The sequence below is a fragment of the Tupaia chinensis genome, unplaced genomic scaffold, assembly GCF_000334495.1.
Source record: "Tupaia chinensis unplaced genomic scaffold, TupChi_1.0 Scaffold000249_1, whole genome shotgun sequence".
Classification (NCBI taxonomy): Eukaryota; Metazoa; Chordata; class Mammalia; order Scandentia; family Tupaiidae; genus Tupaia; species Tupaia belangeri.
The window spans coordinates 387894-406565 of record NW_006159728.1 but is presented as its reverse complement, the minus strand read 5'-3'; the positions used below and the strand labels follow the sequence as shown (position 1 = coordinate 406565).

At 41.7% G+C, this 18672-nt stretch overlaps 1 protein-coding gene across 1 annotated transcript in view; it reads right to left on the bottom strand.

Annotated features, from left to right (window-relative positions):
- The window catches only part of HECW1 (HECT, C2 and WW domain containing E3 ubiquitin protein ligase 1), a 321373-nt gene that overhangs the window by 52089 nt on the left and 250612 nt on the right, over nucleotides 1–18672 (bottom strand). The window contains exons 16-19 of the mRNA XM_006148902.3: nucleotides 15468–15573; nucleotides 14468–14564; nucleotides 8739–8822; nucleotides 8261–8370 (exon numbers count right to left, since the gene is read on the bottom strand). Of these exons, the coding sequence (XP_006148964.1) occupies nucleotides 8261–8370; nucleotides 8739–8822; nucleotides 14468–14564; nucleotides 15468–15573 (397 nt within the window). The remainder of the gene's footprint in view (nucleotides 1–8260; nucleotides 8371–8738; nucleotides 8823–14467; nucleotides 14565–15467; nucleotides 15574–18672) is intronic.

Below are 18672 nucleotides of genomic sequence, written 5' to 3'. Positions count from 1 at the left end.
AAGCCACCGGGTCTGGGACGTGAACCGCGGTCGACTACGTGGGAGTCCAGTGACATAGCCATTACGCTACCTGCTGGTTCCCTCTCTCTGGTTATTGTAAGTGCCTTATAGGAAAAAAAAATTAAGTACCTAGATGAACATCTTTCCTGAATTAATTGTATACTTAGATAATCTAAAATAATCAACATAAACTTAACTAGAATGAGCTTTTCTTACAACTTGCTGTATGATAAAAAGTGACTGAGAGACTATGAGACAACTAGGACTTTAATATATTGTGTGTGCTATGTTCTCAATTCGATACTAACACAGAAATAATCATGCCTGCACGCCAGGGTCCAAAGCATTCCAGGGTTTATATTAGGTTACCTTGCATCATAAGAGTAAATTTTAGAATAGAAATAATTCATTGATGCACTATAAAAAGTCTTTATATCATTCAGAGTATTTGTAAATGTGTTACTGCCTTTATATACTTTTCAGTGAAAACAGGAATGGAAAAAATAATATTCTTGAGCAAGTTTTATGAATACAGAGCTATGAATCACCCATTCAATAACTACTGGCTATTTACCTCCTATATTCTAGCTTACAATCTAGAGAATCTTTGACACTAATGAACTCACAGAAATGAGTGTATAATTACAAGTTGAGATGATTGCTACCTGTGAAAGAAAGGAACCTAGTTCTCTGAGATTACAGAATGTGCTGGTCTAGGAAAACTTCCCTGGGGAAGAACAGCTTGACTTAGATTGACTGGATGGAGAAAGCCTTCCTTTTTTTTGAAAGGATTTTTGCAATAGGGTGCATGCACTCACCAGAAAGACAGAGAGAGATAGAGAGACAGAAAGTGAGAAATCACCCCCCAGCGGGGATGGCCACACTGCAATCCCTTCTCCTCCATTCTCTTCTCAGGATCTTGGACATGCACACACATGTGCCCGGCATGAGTTTAAGCCACTGGGCCCGGGGCTCAAGCCACAGTTGACTACATGGGAGTCCAGCGACATAGCCATTACACTAACTGCTGGTCTCCTTTCTTTTAACTGAGAGAAGAGATGAGCTAGAAGAAAAAGAGCAATATAGGTAGAGGTCTGCAAAGGCCCTGTGGTAGAATGAAAGTGGTGCTCTGTTTTGTCTGTAGCACAAGGTGTGAAAACCAAAATAATACAAAAACAAAGGTTATCAGGTGGGTAGGCGCCATAGCAAACAGAGTAAGGCACAAGGTGTCGAGCTGTTTTGTTTTCCAATAAGTGTCATTGGAAGCTATTGCTAAGCTAGCTAGGCTAAGTTACTGGGGGCTAACTGATGTGACTTAAGTTATGAAAGCCTAGGTGTTCCTGCAGTAGAGGACCAGAGTGGGTTTAGAGAGCCTAAACTGAACTAGGGAGGTGTCAGTGCAGTGGAGATGAGGAGAAGTGGACAGACGGGAGATGAATTTAGGAGGAAATGAATGGGATATGGGGAGTGAGAGGAGGTCCGTCTCAGGGTTTGTAACTGAGATTCACTGGCTGGGAAATAGGTGAAGAACACATCCATGAGGACAGATCATGAGCCTTGTCTTTGAGGGCAATACCTTTGACCAACTAAAGAGAGAGAGAGAGTTGTAGGGAGAAGAGAAAAAAACCTGAATTTGAGGCTTATGGATGGTAGGAAGAGGAAGAAGAGACTTCCAGAGAGGTTGGAGAGGCAGGCAAAATGCCAAGTGGTGTCACGGAAGCTATTTGAAGAAGCAACTCAGGGAGAGCAGTCAGTGCTGAAAGATCAGGAAGAAAGCTGAGAAGTGCCCACTGGATTGGATGGCTGGAGGACATGGCAATCTTGGCAACGACACTGCTTCCCATGTATAGGTATGGAAGAGGATGAGATGGTACATTGCAGGTTTGAGAGCAGGCACTTGAGAAAGTTCCTGCTGGATGGCTTCACTGAAGCCAGTGAAGTAACGTTTTCAGTGAAGTAAGTTGGAATATCACTTGCTCAGAGAGAAGAAAGGATGCTGGGGCTTAGAGGTTTGAGAGAAGGGGAAACATTTGAAATAACAGTAGTGAAGACCAAGAGAAAGTGGAAGAATTTTCTTTTGGGAGTTCAATGTTCATGTGAGATGAGAGAGAACTAATTCAGGTCAATTTGCTGAAGAGTATCTGACTGCAGAGGTGGAGAAAGTAGATAGAAAGGTTTGTCTAGGGGTGACGTTCTGCCAGAGGGTGTAAAAAAAATGGAAAGAACCAGGGGACCTCAGGGCATTGGCAAGGATGTTACTATGGAATTTATGGATAAGGAAAGACATTGGAAAGGAAAAGAGAGAATTTGTGATATGAAGGTCCTGATGAAGCCACAGGGTGGTAAAGAGAACAGTTGAATAGCATGATGGAAGGGAAGAGGATGCTTGAATTTGTGGTTTTACAGGTGGTGTGGTGGTTAAGGTGCTGGACACTCCCACATGGCCAACCACGGTTCAAGTCTCAGACCTGGGGGCTTGCTTTCTCACTTTTTTTCTCTCTCTCTCTGCCTCTCTCTGGTCCCATTAAAACAAATGAATGAATAAGTAAAATTAAATAAAATTATTAAAATAAAAGATAAGCAATGTGACCTTGGGAATAAGTGGCTGAGGTGAAGGACAAGAATGTCATTGTAGACAAGGAAGACACCAGGAGGCCAGGGACCTGAATGGGTTTCCTATAGGATGTTGAAGTTATCCAGGATAATGGAAGGACCTGTTTAGATAGGAGAGGAGAGAAGGTTATGAAACAGGAGCCATAGTCTTTGAGAATGAGAAACAGGTTGATAGGGCCAGTTGGTGGCATGGGAGTTAAGGCAGTTGGTTCCCTTATGGCTGACTACGTGGTTCAAGTACTGGACCCAGAAGTCTGAAAAACACTCCAAGAGCATGCCCAACATCATAAAAGGAGGAATGGAGGAGAACAGATTGTAATGTGGCCATCCCTCATGCTTTCTCACTTCCCTTCTCTTTCTCTGTCTCTCTCTAGTGGGCTCACAGAATAAGGTACAGCATTTTAAGCATCCTCCAGCACATTAAAAGACAAAAAAGAAGACAGGTTGACAGATGACAGTGATGAGATAAGGAGACAGGAGTGCAGCTGAGTGGTGGAAGTAAGTATGGAGAGCCCCCAAGCCCAAATGGGGACCCTACAATACCTGGTGTGAGGGAACCAAGAGTCACCATTTAAATAGAAGCAGCAGCCTTGATGTAGTGACAAGTTTCAAGATTATGGAACTAAAACACAAGTTTCTAAGTGCAAGTATAACTTTCCGTCTAGTAGATTAAACTTTAAATTTTTCTGTGACTTGGCCAGTTTGAATCTTCTCAGTAGTTTGGGCATGCGTGCACACAAACCTGGCGTGATTTTCGAGTCACCAGGTCCAGGACTTGAACTGCTGGCCATGTGGATGTCCAGTGCCTTAACCATCATGTCTCCTGCTGGCCCCAGTTACACTAGATTTTATAACATTATGACGTTTACCACTGCTGGTATTACTTTTACCTCCATTATTACTACTGTGCATTTTTCTAATAATTTATGCTTTAAAAAATACTTTGGGGGAACCAGCAGTTAGCGTAATGGCTATGTCGCTGGACTCCCACGTAGTCGACCGCGGTTCGTGTCTCGGACCCGGTGGCTTAAATCTCACGCCGGGCGCATGTGCGTGCGTGCCCAAGATCCCGAGAGGAGAATGGAGGAGAAGGGATTGCGGCGTGACCATCCCCCCTGGGGGGTGATTTCTCGCTTTCTGTCTCTCTGTCTCTCTCTGTCTGTCTGGCGAGCGCACGCGCCCTATAGCGAAAACCTCTCACAAAAAAAAAAAATACTTTGGCATAAACTTCTGTGATTCACAATCTCTGTAGCACCCAGGTAAATTTCATACAGGTTTAGAGAATTTTTAAAAATTTGCCAGGGTGCATGTGCATTCACTAGAGAGAGGGTTTGCGCATGAAACCCCCCCCACCCCCACAGGGCATGGTCACATGGCAATCCTTTCTCCATTTTTCCCTCTTTTTGGGATTTTGGATACGCACACACACACACACACACATGGTGTGTCTTTCAAGCTGCTGGGTCTGGGACTCAAACTGCATGATTGGCCATGTGAGATCTAGCTCTCACCATCAGGCCATGGACTGACTGGATAATTTTTGATGATACAGATTTGACATCAAAATATTTAGATTACAGGGGCCAGCAGTTAGCGTAATGACTGTGTTGCTGGACTCCCATGTAGTTGACCACGGTTTGAGTCCCGGACCCGGTGGCTTAAACTCATGCCGGGCGCATGTACATGCATGCCCAAGATCCCGAGAGGAGAATGGAGGAGAAGGGATTGCGGTGTGGCCATCCCCCTTTGGGGTGATTTCTCGCTTTCTGTCTCTCTGTCTCTCTCTGTCTGGCTGGCGAGCGCACACGTCCTATAGCAAAAATCTCTCCAAAAAAAAAAAAAAAGAAAAAAATATTTAGATTACATAATCTAGGACCTCTATCTGTGGTCAAAGTTAGAAAATAAATAATTGAGTACTTAGACAAAACAAATTAGATGATTTCTTGGAATCATGGTATCAGTAATGTCTCTATCTAAGAAGTTTATTCCTTTTTTTGAAAATTCAAATAATTCTCACTTGGCATCCTCTCTTATTTTTCTACTTGCAATATGACATCTCTCCCATATAGTGATGTTAAATTGTATACTACCAAAGATTGTGGACTGAAGTGTAGACCCGTTAGCAGGTTGGGAAGATGTCTATAATAGACTGGCAGGGCATCATGCAGACCAACAGCTCTCTCATTTGGAAGGCTCTGCTCCCCAAAAGTAGGTTACCCCATGTGCACTGCAAATGGTGACTGTCCTGATGCTGTCTCTAGCAAAGCTCTTGGTCTTCTTTCTCCGAGCCAATGAGAGCTCTTGTGTGTCAGAAGTAGTAAGCACTGGTATTTCCTTAACAAGGGTGCTTGTTTGCAGGAAGTGATACTGAGGAGATGCTGCCTTAAAAATAGATTTTAGCAACCAGCAAAACTATCTCTAAGAGATATTTCAGAATGATACAATTTGGAGGGGCTAAACTAAAGAATCATCTAGTATTAGAGACCTAATGCAGTACTCAATGATACTGAGTACAACATCCTTTCTGAGAAACAGAGCAGATTGCTAAATCTGTTTCTCTTCTGAATTTCCCTGGCCTCTGGCCTTAGATGTTGTAAAATCAAAAGTTCTAAATTATTCAGACTTTTTTTTTTCACCTTTAAAGTTACAAAAAGAAATTTGGGGTTTTCATAGAAACCTACAACCAGGTGCTAATGCAAGTGAAATAAAAAGATACCTGCATCAAGTTTGGATGTATGGATTTGACCTATGCTAGCTATCTAGATGAATCCATGAAAGACCTTTTCTTCTCTCCATAAAAGATTAAATACATATATTCTCTTATTTGAAATCAAAACAACCTGCAAAGAATTTTTGTATCAGAGTTCAACCTCATACTAAAGAAAACGTAGGGAAGACGATTTCGCACTGTGTAAGGAAATTCTTTGAAATGGTTGTAGAGCCATAACAACAGTCACTTGTAACTGTGTTACCAAAATAGGGATTCCATGGAATTCTGAGTCATAAATTAGATTGTTGCTCGAGGCTCGGAGTGCCTTTGAAATGCAAGAGCAATTTGGCGCAGATACTGGCAGTAAGTCCTTCCTGTAAAGGGCCAGGTAGAAAATGTTTTAGGCTTTACAGGTCACTGATTCTGTCACTATTTGCTCATCTCTGCTGTTGCAGTATGAAAGATGTCATAGAAAATATGTAAATGAAGAGGCAAGGCTAGGTTCCAACAAAACTTTATGGGCACTGATACTGAATTTCAAAGAGTTTTCATGTGTTATGAAATACTGTGTTTAGCAATTTTGTTTTGGGAGCCAGCAGGTGGGATAGTGGTTAAGGAAACGCAGTCCCAAGTGATTGATGGTGGTTTAAGTTCTGGGTGGTGACTTGGAAGTCATGCCAGGGATATGTGTGTGTGAGCCCAAAATCCTGAGAAGAGAATGGAAGAGAAGGGATGGCAGTGAGCCACCCCCCCTCAGGAGGTGATTTCTCACTTTCCTTCTCACTGACTCTCTTCAGAGAGTGAATGTACCTTATGGCAAAAAACAAAACAAAACAAAACAAAACCAAAAAACAAACAAACCAGAAAAACCTAAAAAAATTTTTTTCCAGTCAGTTAAAAATGTTTGGAATCCGGGGGCCCGGCCCAGCTGGCGGCGGCGGCAGAGGCGGGGGGGGGGGGGGGGGGGGGGGCCGTAACAGAAAGAACCTTTAACTGCCTTAAACCAACTGAGAAATACACTATAGAGAAGGATTTTATCTACCTATGGACAGTGAGAAGGTGATGGATACCAGCCCTGCATTACCTCAGGCAAGAACAGGAACTACCCTGCCATTCTTAGGGAAGCCAGACACCAGAGGATAAGTCACGCTGCAGACCTCCACAACACCACTCCTGCTAACCACAAGATGGCCGCTGTGCCACATCAACTGATGGTCAACTCTGCTTACCAGAACTGCTTTCCTGAAACTGTATTCCATGGAGACTCACCTACAGTTGCGGAACTGCACGAGACCCACACTTGATCCAACCTTGAATGGAATCTATTTTCCCTATTGTTAAAAACTTTGGACTCGTGACCCCTCTCCCTCTACTCGCAGGTATCGCATTTTCAATGACCCCTCTGGAGGATAGCTGTCTATAGCAGAGATAGAGTAATTGGGAGAGGGGGAAAGGGCTGAGGGTCAAACATAGGATAAAAAACATATTTATATGTATGAAAGTAGAAATGGAACAGTATTGGTGACGACATGCTTGATTAAGACACTATGTAGTTTATCCTAGATGGGAAACTACACTTGGTGTGTTGTGATGATACTCAGGGAATGAGTGTTAGGCAATATAATTTAATATAAAAAAAGTAATAAGCAGGAGGAAAAAAAAATGCACATTTGATGACTGAAGAGAGTTGTATGGACACAACTGGGGTCTACTTTATAATATGTTCATTCTACTCCCTGGGGTTTATGCCTAGGATCAGATTTGGATACATGTGTAAGGATATGTCAGCTGTGCTAGCTAGTGGATATACTTAGACTAATTGAGTTCATTGGTAGAACAATTGAATGGGGGGGGCGGAAGGCATTGAGGGCAATCATGAATGTTAGGGACAATGGAGGAGGAAGACGGGACATGGCAGAGGGTGGGGATGGGGAACCTAGGATGGCAAAACAAAAGGCAAGGTATGCAGGACACAAAAATTGGGAAATCATTTGCTGAGAACATATATGTTGATGTGCTTGATTGAGCCAATGCACAGTGTATTTTGGATGGAAAATTCATATGTGTGTTGTGATGAGAAAAAAAAATTTATAATAAAAAACAAAGTATAAAAAAAAAAAAGGAGAGAGAAGAGGATAAAGACAGCAGTGAACAATAGAGAGGCAGGATGTTAATGAGAAATAGATATGGTTTATTACCTGTTGATGATGACATGTATAGTATTCTCAACTGAACCGGTCTGGAAAGTATTTCATGATGGGTGAAGTCTTTTTAATAAGCAAAATGAGAAATAGTGATTGACTGTTTAAAAAAATTATAATAATAATTATTGGGAAAAGCATGGAAAAGATATTGAATGATAAAGCGGGGAGATTGATATCTCTGTATTGACTGACATGCATGGCATTCCCTTTTGAAAAAGCAATGGAAGTCAATGTAAAGTTATATGTAATCTAGTGTAATAGAAAGAAGATTATGATGATAATAAAATAAAAAAAAAATGTTTGGAATCCACGGTGAGGTAGTTAACGTGGCTAGATCCCACATGGCCAACAGTGTGGTTTGAGTCTTAATCTGCTGACTTGGTCACATATGCATAATCAAAATTTTGAAAGGAGGGCTAAATGGAGGAGAAGGGATTGTGGAATAACCATCCCCTGTAGCTGGGTGCTTTCTCACTCTCTCTGTCCCTGCCCAGTGAATGTATACACTCAGTGGTAAATTAAAATAAATAAATAAAAAACTTATTCTAGCTTGTGGGCATTAGCAGGCATCAGTTTATCAACATCTAATTTAGAGAGAGTGGGCTGTGCTTTTGATCTGGAAACTGAGAGGGACAAAAGGAGAGAGGACATACACAGTTGCCCTTCGTTCAACCACCCTGACAGAAACCCGACAGCCACTCACAGGAGCTAGCAGGCCAGAGTCCCAAGTTACCTGGGGAGTTCTGAGGTGAGGAACAGGGTGAACAGCGGGGAGAGAAGCTATACCCAGGGTGGAAGGCAGACTGCAGGGGGACGTAGGACATGATCTCTTCTTCAAAGAGACTGTAAAGTTAGAGAAAGAAAAAGTGTTAGCTGTTGGTTCCCAAGAAAGCGTTCATGAACTGGGGTAACGGCAGTTACAGTTCTCACAAGGCAGCAGCGGCAATTAGATTCAGAGGCCCATGCAGCTTGTAAATTCTCAGTGTCCTTTTAAACCCTCATTAATCCTACAGCAATATCTCACTCGGCCTTTGATACTCCAGTTGTAAATCTAAATATGGTGAGGGACAGCAGGCATAGGGTGGGGCCCTACTTGAGCCGTGGCCACTAGAATCCTCTAGAACAAAGGATGAGCAAGCATGTCAGTCTGGGCCTGTCCAGGAACTGCCCAGAGCTGTTTTCCCAAGACTGTCTCGAGGCCAGCACCTTACCTCAGCAAAATGACGAGGTCTGCATCACAGGACAACTTTTCAAGCCCGTGATTACCCTCGGTCCGAATGTAATGGATTTTCTCCCTAGAATAACATGGGAAAGAAAATGAGCATTTCACACCAACGCATAAGCTGAGAAATGCATCTCTTTCCGATGCCTTTGTAGTCAGTCTTTCAACATGGCTGAACAGCGATGGCCTAGTGTCCGGGTATTTCATGGTTTCCGTAGCCCGTGTGGCAGGCTGACAGGGATTCCTGCTCCTCATACTCATACGGGCAGCAGCCGAGGAACTCAGCAGGGTTAGGGCCTCAGAAAGCTAAGGTGGTCTGGAGTGGAGCAGCTGAAGGGTTGTTCTGGGCTTGTGGGGTATTAGGAGCCATAGGAGGAAAGAATAAGTGAAGAGTCTTAAGAAACCTTGTGCCTGATGGAAAATTTATAATGCTTCACTGGGCACAGATGGGCCTGATCTTCAGAGCAGAAAGTCTCTCCAGTCCAAGCACAGGCATCGATCAGTCTCTACTTAGTTATATCTAATCTTTTTTCATAACCTCCAACTCCAACCTGGCAAACGATTTCAAGGAAGTCCATGCATAAAAGTAGCAATTGTTTTGATCAAATGAACTTTGAAATTTACTTCCCTGACATCATGCATCTTGAGCATAGTATTATACTATGCCATTGTGTGCATGTTTCAAAGGACTTAAATGTTCTACCTTTCTTGTGGAGATACATCAGAAATCTGGGAAAACTTCAGAATTCATTTTTTAAAAAATTTACATTTCCCCTTCTTACTTTGTTTAAATTTTTATTTTGATATGTATTTGTAAGAAACAGTTTTTTAGATTTGCATGTAGTTGTAAGAAATAATACAGAGAGATCTTACTATTCCCTTCACTTAGTTTCTCCCAATGGTAATGTAGGGCTGATTTTCTGAAAAAAACCTACATTCTTTTTAAAAAAATTTTATTTATTCATCTGTTCATTTTAATTTGACGAGAGAGAGAGAGAGAGAGAGAGAGAGAGAGAGAAAGCCACCAAGTCTAGGACTCTAACCATGGTCAGCTATGTGGGAGTGTCCAGAGCCTTAACCACCACACGACCTGCTGGTCCCCTAAAAAACCTATTTCTAATAATACTGTGGAAGGCCAGCCAGTGGCATAGTGGTTAAGGCAGCTGGATCCCTCATGGCCAACTGTGCTGTTCAACTGCTGGACCTGGTATTATGAAAAACGTGTCAGTTATATGTGTCTGTGTGCCCCAAATTTTGAGACGAGAAATGGAAGAGAAGGGGTTGCAGCATGCCATCTGTTCATGAGGGGGCTTTCTCACTCTCTGTCTCTCTATGGCAAGTACACATACTCTATCGTAAAACTTAAAAAATAAAATATGTAGATATAATCTTTTCTTCTTTCTGATTATATTAAGGTAGATCCACATTTTTGTCATAACTTGTATATTTTCAGGCAAAGATATATAATCAACTCAACCTTTTGGTGTGGAGATTTAAAAATAACATGCAAGGAAAACTTCATAACTACTACAAAGATACACAAAATGGGATTACACAGAGAAATGCATCATGCAACCTCAGGGTATAGGTGAAGTATCATGGCAGGAAATGCTGCTACCAAAACCTAGAGAGTGTTGGTAGTGACTTCTCTAACTGGGGTTTGGAAAATGGAGCAGATCTAATCACATGTCATTTTCCAGGGAGTGCGTAGGATCCCAATTAAAGATGCAAGTCCCATGCCTCTCTCAATACCTGTTTCTCCCTCTGCCCATGTCCTTCACTCCATGTCCCTGGCCTTAGTTTTCCATATCCTGAGTCTACCTCACAGCCCTCTTGTTTGGAAGATGCTCTTTGACCTGCTCCTTTGATTTACTGATCTCAGGCCCATGACTCTCAAATTTATATGCTTCTCCACGGGACCCACATGTGATTGAGCCCTTGACCTCCCCACCCTGCACACTCTAGGGATAACTTTTAATAACCTAGGGTTCCTGGAGAAGAGGAAGTCCAGAGAGAGCCAAAGTCTGGCAGCAAAGTCTGTTCCTGGTCACAGAAAGTAGCACCCCAATGCAGTGGTTCTATCATCCTACCAACCCAGATGGACCACATCCATGTGTCAGAATGCTAAGCAGTTTCCTGAAAGTTCTGGTGGCTCTCCTTTGGGCATTACACACTCATTCATGTCTATGAACATCTCATGCAGCTATAGTGGTGTTAGAAACTTCTCAATCCCCCTGGGACTCTATCCCCAGGGCACTGAGAACTTGAGAAGATACCTGAGTGCAAAAATGCTCTCTCTCTATGCAAGCCTATATTTCTTGGCTATCAGGAAAACTCCAGTGCAAACACCTTAGAGCTCGGGTCAGTAGAGCCGTGTGCTTCCTAAACATACTGAGATCTCCATTTGTGGCCTCAAAGATCTCAAAACTCAATACCCAAAATGAAATCTGTGATAGACTTCTTCTAATGAAGCCAGTTCCTTCTCCACAGTTTCCCATTTTGATAATGTTTAAAGTTTCTTGGATTTTTGTTATAATATTGTTTAATACCACAACATGGTTGAAAATTGTTTATTTCCCTTTGGAAATACTGCATAGAAAAACAGAAAAACACATCATGAATTTCTTGAGGGCCTGATATATTCCACTCTTTTACATAAGAGATTACTTTAAAAAACTTTTTTAATGATTAAAATGGGCTTTTGTTCCCTTTGGTACGTTTTCTACCTTCCAAAAAGTAAGAAGCGAACTCTCTATACAGTGATAGGATCAGTAACAAAACATTTTTTTTTTTTTGAGAGATTTTCACTGTAGGGCACGTGCGCTCGCCAGACAGAGAGAGAGACATAGAGACAGAAAGCGAGAAATCACCCCCCAGGGGGGATGGTCACGCCGCAATCCCTTCTCCTCCATTCTCCTCTCGGGATCTTGGGCATGCACGCACACGCGCCCGGTGTGAGTTTTTTAAGCCACCGGGTCCGGGACACGAACCACGGTCGACTACGTGGGAGTCCAGCGACATAGCCATTACGCTAACTGCTGGTTCCCGTGTAACAAAACATTTTTAATAGCAGTAATCTGTCAAAAACTCTTCTGATAATACAACTCCCATGGAAATCTCTTGAAAATTCCCTTAAATTGTTATATATGGTGAGTCAAAGGGCAACTAAGAATAAATAACCCATATGACTGAGTATGGCACTGCCTTTGTCATGGCACAGTGGTGAGATCTGGGAAGATAATTAAGAGTTGAACATTAGGGAAAGTGACAATTACATGTGCTAAGGTTTATTTATTCATGCTGAAGACCTTCTATTTACTCCAAAATTAATTAGTGTCTCCTATCTTCAAAGTAGAAGACCAGATTCTGAGGGGGCAGAGCTGATACAAAGACAAGGGAAACAGAGGCCCAGCTTGAAAGAGCTAATAGTTTTTTAGGGAGACACAGATAAAGATAGAACATAAATTAAACATATCTTAGAGGTTCAAAAGAATTCTATTATAGTAAGACAAAAGAAGTACTACGGTGCTCCTGGATCATTGAATTTTTGCATTGATCCGAGCTTTTAGAATGGGTTCATGAAAATGTCGGATAAAGAATTCAGAATATTCACAGTGACAAAACTCACTCAAATAAGATACAAGAGAAAAGAGATAATGAACTCCAGAAGGTAGAAGAGAAAAAAGATGATGAGTTCCAGGAGATGAGGAAGTCCTTCCATGGTTTGAAAGAATAAATACACGCCATAAAAAAAGAATGGAAAGGAACTGTTAGAGATGAAGGCTGTGATACAGGAAATCAAAACCTCCCTTGAAAGTATTAAAAACAGATTAAGTCATGCAGAAGATTGAATCTCAGATGTAGAAGACAAAACCTCTGACCTAGAAAAAAATCACCAAAAAGACTGAGAAAATAACCCCCTAAAATGAGAATAATATACAAAAAATACTAGATACCTTTAAATGCCCAAACATCTGGGTAATTGGTATCCCAGAGGGTGAAGAAACTAATAAGAGTATTGATAAACTAATAAGGGCATTGATCATTCTTCCAGGAAATCCTGGAAGAAAACTTTCCAAATCTAGAGAAGCATTCAAACATCTAGACCCAAGAAATACAAAGGACCCCAAATAGAATCAACCCAAGAAGATCTTCTCCAAGGCACATCATAGCCTGATTGACCAAAACCACAGAGAAAGACAGATCCTAAAATTGGCAAGAAAGTAACATCAAGTTACCTATAAAGGTTATCCCATCAGGCTAACTTCGGACTTCTCACTGGAAACAACGCAAGCAAGGAAAGAATGGGAAAATATATTCAAAGTGTTAAACAAAAAACAATTTCAACCAAGATTACTATACCAGGCAAGATTATCCTTCAAATGGGAAGGAAAAATAAAAACATTCTTAGAGAAACAAAATCTGAAAAAATTTACCAACACCAGACCAGCTCTTCAAGATGTTCTGCAGGGAGTGCTATACCAGGAAAACTAAAGGTAGACACACAGAAATAAGCAGGGGAAACAACAACCAATAAAATGGCCAATTTAATGGTAGGAACAAGTCCAGAAATATTGATAAAATGCTGAATGTTAATGGATTAAATTCTCCAACCAAGAGACACTGGCTGAATGGATAAAAACACAGAAACCCTTATCTGTTGCCTACAAGAAACACTCCTCATGGATAAAGACATACATAGACTAAAAGTGAAGGGCTGGAAAAAGGCATTCCAAGCAACTGGAAACCAAAAAAGGGCTGGGATCATGGTACTGATCTCAGACAAAATAGACTTTAAGTCAAAAACTGTAAGAAAAGACAAAGAAGGGTGTTATATGGTGTAAAAGGGATAATTCATCTAGAAGATATAACACTTATAAATATCTATGTAACCAACTAAGGAGCTCTCAAATACATAACAGAAAGACTGCTAGATCTAAAAAGAGAGATTGATTGCCACACGCTAATTGTTGGGGATCTTGATACCCCATTATCTCCTTTAGACAGATCATCTAGACAAAAAATAAGCAAAGAGACACAGGTTCTAAATAATATCATAAATCAAATGACCTTGACAGACATCTATAGAACCGTCCACCCAAAACCCATGAAATACAAAAAATGGTGAGGGATACTGAAGACAGCGGAGGAAGAGGGTGGGAGAAGGTAGAGAGTATGAGGGAAGAAATTAAAGAGAAAAATAGAGAGGCAAAACATTTATGGGACACAGAAATGGATTATTATCTGTTGATGATAATGTGTATAGTATCCTGAATTGGACTGCCATGAAGTGTATTCACATTGGGTAAATTCACTTTACAAACTAAATGATGTATACTGGTTGAATGTATAAAATAGAAAATAAAATAAAATAAAATATAAAATTAAAAAAAATAGTAAAAATAAAGTGGGTTGATACGCTGTTTTACACCACTTTTTTTTTTTTTTTATAAAAGCAGTTTTGTTCCCTTCTGCACTTTCCTGGAATTTAATGGGGGCTATTTCAGGATCATATAGATAATATGTAACTTAACAATATGACTTTCTCTGAATGCGCCACACGGAAACCCTGGGCCTTTCATTGTGAGGATCCAAGTTAAAATTGAAATGCACAAGTTAAATGCATCATAAGCTTCTGCCCTCTCTCCACAGAGGGCATCCCCCCTGGAAGAATATCTAGAAAGACCTCGTGTGCCAGGGATGAGGGCTGAGCCCTACCTGAGTGCATGGTTCCTTGCCAAGCTGGGCTGACGTTCTTGCAGCATTTCAAAAATGTTTGGCTGGCGGAGAAATGCCACAATCTTGTCATTATATGCTGAAACAGACAAAGGCGCAGAGTTGTGGTTGAGTCTGAGGCACAGAGATAGCTTCTCTGATGATTAGAAGATGGCTGCAGGATCCCAGGATTAATGTAGGCGTTGGAAGGGCAGGTAGCATGCTCATCGAAAAAATGCAAGCTCTTGAGGGGGCTTTTGTTTTTTTCATGCAACATAATACCATTATTATTTTTAAAAGATCAAACTAAAAGTGAACCAGACCTAAGCTAATCATCCTTGATACGTCAGAAACTTCACTGCCTATTACCACAGCTCTGCATAAACACATGAAGGGGAGTAAAGTAGCTCTCTCACGAGAGGAGTTCTCCTCTCTTCTTTCTAGCTCTTCTTGGTCACTTTGCCATCGTTGTTACATCAAAAGTTTCTTCATGGATCGAAAGAAATCCTTTCCTGACCACCCAACACTTATGACCCGTAGTCATGCACTGATTTTTCTATAGTGACAATGGAAACACCCAAGTCCATTAGATTCTCTCACCTCATTTCCCTTGATAGAAGTGGCATGTGTTTTGAGAAAAGGGAACTGAGGTTAGGGATGGAAAACTGCAAATATTTCCCCATATACACATGGAATGAAAGCTCTCACTTAAAAACTCTGTCCAGCAACACGGAACTCCATTCCCTGATTTGAACTGTGCTCTCTTGGATGGAGAGAGCAAATCACCATATAGAATAAAGAAGAAAGGACAGGAGGGTCTGCAGGAGAGTCGGCAAGAGAGGAAGGGGAAGAGAGGAGGACGAAGTAGAGGAAGAGACCGGGGACGAGGGCAGACGAGGGGGAGTAGAACTATCATAAAAGAGGAGAAAGAAGACCGAATCTTGGGTATTAAAACGAGACTGAGTGTCGGGTAGCCAGGGGTTCAAAGGGGTGGGATACATACCCAGTGGCAGTGCCTCATGTTGATGCTGGCTTCGAATAGCGGCTACTAGGCTGTGTCCTGGCCTGGCCAGCAAAGAGGCTCCTCTGTTTCTAGAGACTTCTGAAGCCTATTTTTAAAATAAAAGTGTAAGCGTCGGAAATCTGTCATCACTTTCAGATGGTGTTTTGATACCAATATTTTAACATAAGGGGTAAAAGATCCTGAGATCACCTCAGTTTTTAAAAAGTAATAAGATAATTAATGAAACAACAGTCTTCAAAGCTATAAAAAATAAACAGGTTAAATAAGTGACTAAGTAAGGTGGGGGATGAGCTCTATTTATTTTTAAGAACGCGTGCCACAGTCATAAACATTAATCAAATTACTACTCTGAATAGGCTAGAACTACTTCTCATCATAAATATGTTAAAGAGAGAAATTCTAGATTAATATTATCCACAAGGCAGGCTTATAACCCTTCTTTCTGAGAGACAGCACTGAACTTCAATGCTGAATATGGAATCGACTTGCTTTTAAAAAGAAAAAAAACAAAAAACCAAAACTTTCTTTTCTCTCTCTTCTTCTTCCATTCTTTTATTTCTTTCTTTCATGTCTTCTATGAAAGAGGGAGACAGAGACAGAGTGAGAAAGAGATAGGGACAGGCGCCACTAATCAATGGTCATATCAAGATCCTCCCTCAGTCTTGGCTAGCCAGAATCATGGGCACATGAATGTCTGGCTTGCACTGGGAGACCTTGGGGTGTGAACCCGGGACCTTTCGCTCTGGTCTCAGCATTATATAGCATCGTGTTACTGCTGTACCACTGCACCTGGCCTACAGTTGCTCTTTTAAACCATATTAATGATTGCATTGAAAACCCACTTTTTTTTTTTTTTTGGAGAGGTTTTTGCTATAGGGCATGTGCGCTCACCAAATAGACAGAGACAGAGAGACAGAAAGTGAGAAATCACCCCCCAGGGGGGATGGCCACGCCATAATCCCTTCTCCTCCATTCTCCTCGCGGGATCTTGGGCACGCACGCACATGCACCCTGTGTGAGTTTTAAGCCACTGGGTCCGGGACTCGAATCGTAGTCGACTACATGGGAGTCCAGCGACATAGCCGTTACGCAAACTGCTGGTCCCAAAAACCCATTCTTGAGCCAGCCCAGTAGTGTAGCAATAAAGCATTGAGCACTGGGAGCAAGATCTCACATGGCCAACCATAGTTTGAGTCCTGAGTCCTATAGCTTGAAAAACATGCTGGGCATTTGTGCCTGCCTGCATGCCCCACCTCCTGGCAGGATGAAAGGGAAGAAAAAGCATAGCAGTGTGACCATACCCCACTGGGAGTACGACCTCTCTCTCTCTCTTATTTAAAAGTAAAACAAACGAACGACAGACAAAACCCCCAAAGACGTTCTTTGTTGAATGTCCATTTGTCTATTCATTATGCTGGCCTCTTTTCACCTAATAACATAAATTCTGCAAGATAACTTATTATCAACCCCATTTGTCAAATAGGAAGTCTGAGGATCTGGGAAAAGTTGTTTTCTCAAAATTTTCAACTGTAAGAGAGAAAACCAGGATTCTAACTAAAAGTGACTGAAGAGTACTTGTTACTGTTTCTATGCTACCAGTTTGTGCTCAATACCTTGGTTGGGGTTGGGCATTTTGACAAACTTCATGGGATAACTTGCTTAGCCCAAAATTGATATTTGTGATGATTAACTTTAAACTAACTTGATTCAGTGTTACATGTTAATAAATCCCCTAAGTGCTAGAGCACAATGATGACCTTTCTTTTCTTTCTTTTGTTTAGTATTACTTTTTAGGTTTTGGCCACAGGGTGCATGTGCTCACTTAGAGAGACAAACAGTGAGGGGAAAGTGCAAAATCCCCCACCCCCGCCAAGGAGGATGGCCATGCAGCAACCCTTCTCCTCCATTCTCATCCTGGGATTTGGGGCATGTATATGCACTCAGTGTGATTTTTCGAGCTGCTAGGTCTGGAATTTGAACTGCGGTTGGCCATATGAGAGTCCAGCACCTTAACCACCATGCCACCTGCTGACCCCTCAAAGCACGATAATGACCTTTCTATTGTGATTCTATGTGAATTTTCTTCAATGCTCTTGCAGAGGAAGGTATTAATAATGAAGAGTTTCTACATTGGAGTATATCACCAGATATATAGGATTTAGTGTGTGCTATGACTCATTCTATGATATTTAGCAAAGTATGCTAAAATATGCTTTAAAGTACTGATGGATTTTGAAGGGTTAAAATAAAAACTTTAGATAAATTTCTTGTAGTTTAATTGAGCAAAGAATGATTTGCAAATCAGCAGCCTTAAGAACCAGGGAAGGGGACCAGCAGTTGGCACAATGGCTATGTCACTGAAATCCCATGTAGTCGACTGCGGTTTGCATCCCGGACCTGGTGGCTTAAGGTCACACCGGGCACGTGTGCGTGTGTGCCCAAGATACCAAGAGGGAGAATGGAGGAGAAGGGATTGTGGCGTGGCCATCCCCTCTGGGGGGTGATTTCTCGCTTTCTGTTTCTCTGCCTCTGTCTGTCTTTCTGGTGAGCACACATGCCCTATATGAAAAACCTCTCCAAAAAAAGAGAAAGAAGAAGAACCAGGGAGGGTCCGAGAGCGCCCCTTTGTAAAGCTGGCAGGCTGCATTTATGAACAGAAAGTGTATGGAGGTTGAGGAAGTGCTTGGCCGGTCACAGCTCCACATTTGCCTTATTTGTGGTCTGTTGGTCATCTGTGATTGGCTGAGTGTTGGTGGCTATGACTGGCTGAGACTCAGCTCTTTGTTACAAAAGGGTACTGTACTCCTGCAGTTAGTTTATGTGCTAAATTATTTGGTTGTAACTCCTTGTGTAAGACTCAAGGTCAGAGGCATCCTTAGGCCAAATTCAGTTTAATTTAACAGGAGAGTCTTTTATAAAACACTAATAAAGGTTTCAAACATCCAGATTAAAAAAGGAAGTAAAAGGAGCCAGGTGGTGGTGCAATAGTAACACCAATGGATTCACATGGGAAAGGTCCTGGTTTGTATCTTGGGACCTCCCCGAGAATAGCAGGCACATGACTCTGATCTGCGCTGGCTAAGACTGGGGGGCACTGTGACATGGGGTACTGCCTCTCCATTTTCCTTTCTCTCTCTGTTTGCCTCTGTCTCACGGAAAAGAAAAAAAAATACATATATATATA